A 5,905-nucleotide genomic window follows, 5' to 3' on the forward strand; every position below is an offset into this window, starting at 1 on the left:
ACAGTAACTTGAGAGATGTGCTATGGTAGTAAAAGAAAGATCAAGTGAGGAGCTGATTATCTTAGAATGGTGTATGTGGATGGGAAATAGACTAGGAGGATCGCTTGAACCCAGGAGTTTAATACCAGCCTGGGCAACATGGTGAAACTGCGTCGCTACTAAAATACAAAAAAATTAGCTGGGTGTAGTGGCATGTGCCTGTAGTCCCAGCTACTTAGGAGGCTGAGGCATGAGAATTGCTTGAACCCGGGAGGTGGAGGTTGCAGTGAGCTGAGATTACGCCACTGCACTCCAGCCTGGGCGACAGAGGGAGACTGTCTCAAAAAAAAAAAAATCTTACTAGCCCCATGAGGGAAAGGTATTAGTTTTATAGATGAGAAAATTGAGACTCTTTAAGACCTCCAACAGAACTGATCTATCTGATTCAATAACCATTTCCTTTCTACTCTTACCAGACAGCTTTTAAAGAATTACCAAGTATTTCAGAATTTCCCTAAGATTAAGAATCACTTTTGGCTAGGCATGGTGGCTCACGCCTATAATCCCAGCACTTTGAGAGGCTGAGATGGGTGGATCACCTGAGGCTGGGAGTTCAAGACCAGCCTGACCAACATGGAAAAACCCCGTCTCTACTAAAAATACAAAATTAGCGGAGCGTGGTGGCACAGGCCTATAATCCCAGCTACTTGGGAGGCTGGGGCAGAAGAATAGCTGGAATAGTGGAGGTTGCCGTGAGCTGAGACTGTGCCAAGCTGAGATCACACCATTGCACTCTACAAGAAGGGAACTGCGTCTCAAAAAAAAAAAAAAAAAAAAAGAATCGCTTTCCATAACTTAACTTATTTTGCCTTGTGTTAATCATTGGCATAACTTTTTAAGTATACCTCTTATGGTAGTTTGGTACAAGCTTTTACTTCCTAAATTCCAAATTCCTAAGCTCCGCCTTTGTATCTTCTGTTTATGCAGGAAGTCTGTTTCTTCATGCTGCTGCATATAAGCAGAATGACAAATTTGAACTGGAGCAGAATTTTATTTCTTTGGGTTATTTTCTCAATTTCCCTTTGTACTATAAAATGTTTCTCTGAAGTACCTAATTTCTTATTTGTATATCATAGCTACAAAATAATGGTAATGTCAGACCTCAGGTCAAGTTGTTTTAAGGAAATTTGTACCTAGAAGTGTTGGGAAGAACCGGACTTTGGAGTCCTTTAGACATGTATTCAAATCCTGACTCTATTATTTTACTCACTACAAGATTTGGGGGCCGGGTACAGTGGCTCATGCCTCTAATCCCAGCACTTTGGGAAGCTGAGGTGGGAGGATCGCTTGAACCCAGGAGTTTAATACCAGCCTGGGCAACGTAGTGAGACCCATTTTCTACAAGAATAGAAATTAAAAAGTTAGCTGAGCATGATGGCACATGCCTGTAGTTCCAGCTGCTCAGGAGGTTGAGGCAGATGGATGGCTTGATCCTAAGTAGTCAAGGCTGCAGTAAGCCATGATTTCACCACTGAAGTCCAGCCTGGGTGACAGAGCAGAGAGAGAGAGAGAGATTTGGGGCACCTTACCTAAATTTTTGAGCCTTAGTTTCTTCATCTACAGAAATGGGATAGTCACAAGGCTTGGCAAATAATTTATATAAAATGCCCAGCATATTTTAAATGTTCAAAAAATGTTAACTCCCCCTCCATGCACACACTGGCATCCTCTTGTGTATGTATGCTTTTGCTCACTCTTATTCTATGTAGTGATAATATAATTGAGGTTTTGTTTTCTCATTCATTAATTCAGGCAATAAACTCACTGTTTATCAGGCACTCTGCTAAGTGCTAAATGGGGCTATAGAGATGAGACCCATTCCATGCCTGTTAAAGAGATTACAGTCTTGGCAAGGGGCAAGGATGGCAAACCAATAATAATATTACTGTGTGATCAGTTGCCTAAGGACTGTATGCATGGAAGTAAAGAGCTCAAGCCTTTAGTGACACCTGGTTTTGTAAATTAAATTTTATTGGAACACAGTCATGCACATTCATGTACTTGTTTCTGTCTGCTTTCATGCTACAGTGACAAAGTTTAGTAGTTTCAATAGAGACGGTCTGGCCTGAGAATCCTGAGACAGTTACTTTCTGGTCCTTTATGGAAGAAATGTGCTGGTTGCCCTAGACTGTTGTGAAGAATTGTTATAAGCAAAGTGATGAGGCCTTCTTCCTCCTTGTGCTCCTTTGCAAGTTCCTCATGGCCTGTCTGTAGTATATGTGATTCGTGTCCGCTGCCCCACTTGTCTTCGCGCTGCTTTTCCTGTGTAGCTGCTCTAAACAATACGGACCCTGTAATAGCCAGCAGTCATGAACAGGTCCCTAAGATTGTCCGTTGGAAAGCCTTATGAGAGATAACAGTAACTTGAGAAATGTGCTATGGTAGTAAAAGAAAGATCAAGTGAGGAGCTGATTATCTTAGAATGGTGTATGTGGATGGGAAATAGACTAGATAAATGTTAAGTGTTACTTCCTCATATCCTGTTTGATAGAGAGAAATTTTCAAGGAAGGGAAGGATGTTGGCAAGTGGGATCAGAGAGGAAGCATGCAATGACATCACAAAAAACATTCACGCTGGCAAGAAACCAGGGCAGTTATTTAAGTGTGTATGCTTTGAGGCATAACCCAGGGTTCCCATTCCTGCTGTAATTAAGTTGACTGATAGTCATGGTGTTCTTTTTGTCCAGTGAGCTACAACTATACAACTACTCTTTTTTTTTTTTTTTTGAGACAGAGCCATCCTCTGTCACCCAGGCTGGAGTGCAGTGGTGTAATCTTGGCTCACTGCAACCTCTGCCTCCCGGGTTCAAGCAATTCTCATGCCTCAGCCTCCTGAGTAGCTGAGATTACAGGTCTGTGCCACTACGTGCAGCTATTTTTTTTGTATTTTTAGTAGATAAAATTACTCTTAACTCTTGATTGTGAATGTTTGATTTGCTCTTAGATTCCAGAGATCTGGCTTATAAATAATTTGCTTATTGGGCTCCTTACACCTCTGCCTTGAGCTGAGTTCACAGACCGCTTGCTTAAAACTGAAACTGGATTCCCTGAATTCCACTTTGTCCTTCTTGTTCCCTTAGCTTATGCCGGATGAATGCTACTTGGGATTCCTGAACTGTCACTTGAACCTCTAGACTTTGGTCTTTGGATTTCCTTTTGAATCTAGATAAGCCACATTCTCTGGTACACTGATTAGACCCTAACTTTTGCCTATCACTCCCTAAGTTCTGAACCTCTATCTGATCTGACCCTGTTGTTATCTGTGTCCTAGAGTGAACATAAAATACTTCACTAAAAATAACTACATTCCAGGCACGGTGGCTCACACCTGTAATCCCAGCACTTTGGGAGGCCGAGGCACACGGATCCCCTGAGGTCAGAGTTCAAGACCAGCCTGGCCAACATGGCGAAACCCCGTCTCTACTAAAAATACAAAAATTTGCCAGGCATGGTGACGCATACCTGTAATCCCAGCTACTCCAGCTAGGTGGGAGGCTGAAGCAGGAGAATCACTTTAACCCAGGAGGCGGAGGTTACAGTGAGCCAAGATCACACCACTGCACTCCAGCCTAGGCAACAGAGCGAGACTCTGTCTCAAAAATAATAATAATAATAATAATAATTACACCTGTTCCTATTCCTAGCCTGTTCCTGTTGATGTATTTGTGCTGCATCAATACAGCTATCTGTTGATAAACAGCCATATATATAGCTATTTTATATATATGGCTGTGGTGACTCTTCATTAAACTTCAATAGCAGTAATGTTTAAGGTCTCTCTGAGTTCTGTGGTGATAATGATAGTTTTTGTAGACCAGTGCTCTTTTAATTTTTCTCTTTTGGCAAGAGCATTTTAAACATTTTAATGTATTCTTTTATATTTTTCTACCTCTTATTGGTTTGTGTGGTTTCTAAATTTAAAATTAGGCTTATGTAGTTTAATATAGGATTGATGTATCCAGAACTTCAAATGTAGGGATGCCAAATATTTCAATAAGTAGAATTAACTAGTAAAAAAAAGTTAAATAGATTGTCATGTTGTAACATTTTTAGGCTGTAATAAATAAAATATTGATATTTTTCATATTTCCATTTAGTTTTAGTATTATAGTTTTGTTTGTAGCAAACATTTTAAAGATAACATTTGGACATTAATGATAATGAAGTCTCTGATTTGACTCCTGGCATTTTTTCTAACGACTAAAATTGATATTGAACAAATTATGAAGGAAGCTGTCATAGGACATACAAAGAATCTAACTTTGGCTCTGACATATTGAAGTGAGGTATATAACTAATTTCAACAGGATTCACAGGCTGTGTTCTTGGGTTTCAGATCTAAGAAACAAACATGATATCACTTATTAGAGTGTATCTTTCTTTTCTATGTGCTTCTAGGGTCACAGCTGAAGTAAAGCACAACATCACCAACACTGTGGTATGCAAAGTGCAAGGGGAATGGAATAGTGTTCTTGAGTTCACATATAGCAATGGAGAAACAAAGTATGTGGACTTGACTAAATTGGCAGTGACGAAGAAAAGAGTGAGACCTCTGGAGAAGCAGGATCCGTTTGAATCCCGGTATGTCATCCTTGCATCTATCCAGGAAAGAGTCAGATGCTCTGAATCTTAATCTAAGCCTTTTCACTAACTGGTGACCTTGGCCAAGTCACTTCACCACTTTGCATCAGCTTTGTAAATTGAAAGCATTAGTCTGATCTGATGTTAAACCCTTTGCCAGCTGTGAGATTCTTTGATATACAGTCACATTTTAGTAAAAACCAAACATTGTAAATGGAGCAAAAATATTAAAAACATTTACCGTCAAAGAATTACTGTGTGTATCTTAAAAACTTTATCATAAAAATTTTTGTTAAGTTATTAACAAAAAGGTACCCCAATACAAAAACTGGGCAAAGGATGTAAAGAGGTGGTGCATAAATATAGGAACGTCTTAAATGGTCAACCAAGGAAATGAAAAATTGTTAAGGGTAGTTAGAATTCAGAGGTACAAATTAAACAATAAGACAAATTAGTTTTTACAATAATAACTCTTTGGGGAAAAGGTGTGAGCAAATGGGCATTTTCATGCTGTTGATTGGACGTTAAACCAGTACAATCTTCGTAGAGGATATTTTGGCAGTATGCGTCATAGACCTTGAAAAATAAAGTGGATCTATATGTATTAATAAGGTACAGCTTCCAAAATGTGTTGACAGTGGTTGCTTCTGGAAAAGAGTACTGGGATCTGGAATAGGAAAGAGACTTAATTTTTATAAGATTCCTATTTGTACTGTTTAAATTTTATGTCATGCGGGATTACTACTCTATCAATTAAAAATAGAAAAAAATATATATACAAGGAACCACTAAACATCTTACATTAAGATCACATAAATGGAACCAAACAATTTCTAAGTAGGTGTGAAAGGGATTAAATGTCCACAATCAAACATTCAGAGTGGGTCAAAAAATACAGCAATAATGATTTTTTAAAGAATTCTTATAGGGATTTATCCTAAGGAGAGGGTATCAAAGTTTGCTTTGCAGACCCCTGCTGGGTCCTTGAGACCTTCTCAGGGCATCTGCAAGTTCACAATTTTTTTATAATAGTACTAAGATGTTATTTACCATTTTTCACTCTGTGGGTTCTTATGATGGTGCAAAAGGAATGCTGTGGGTAGCACTGGTGGGCCTTAGGACTAATTTAGGCAGTGGCACCAAATGTCACAAGCAGTCATTATATTCTTCACTGCCATGTACTTGCATGCTACCTTCTCTTAAGATGTCCTTGAAAAACCAATACAAATTGTTAGTTTTTTAAAATTGGGACTACAGAGTATATGTCTTTTTTTTTTTTTTTTTT

General features: G+C 38.9%; 1 protein-coding gene across 2 annotated transcripts in view; it reads left to right on the forward strand.

Annotated features, from left to right (window-relative positions):
* Positions 1–5,905, forward strand: part of OSBPL11 (oxysterol binding protein-like 11) — a 102,533-nt gene that overhangs the window by 80,640 nt on the left and 15,988 nt on the right. For both annotated transcript variants that reach the window (XM_011971527.1, XM_011971526.1), the window contains one exon: positions 4,438–4,620. In XM_011971527.1, coding sequence (XP_011826917.1) covers positions 4,438–4,620 — 183 coding nt within the window. The remainder of the gene's footprint in view (positions 1–4,437; positions 4,621–5,905) is intronic.

This window comes from Mandrillus leucophaeus, unplaced genomic scaffold (genome assembly GCF_000951045.1).
Source record: "Mandrillus leucophaeus isolate KB7577 unplaced genomic scaffold, Mleu.le_1.0 Scaffold123, whole genome shotgun sequence".
In the NCBI taxonomy this organism is placed as follows: domain Eukaryota; kingdom Metazoa; phylum Chordata; class Mammalia; order Primates; family Cercopithecidae; genus Mandrillus; species Mandrillus leucophaeus.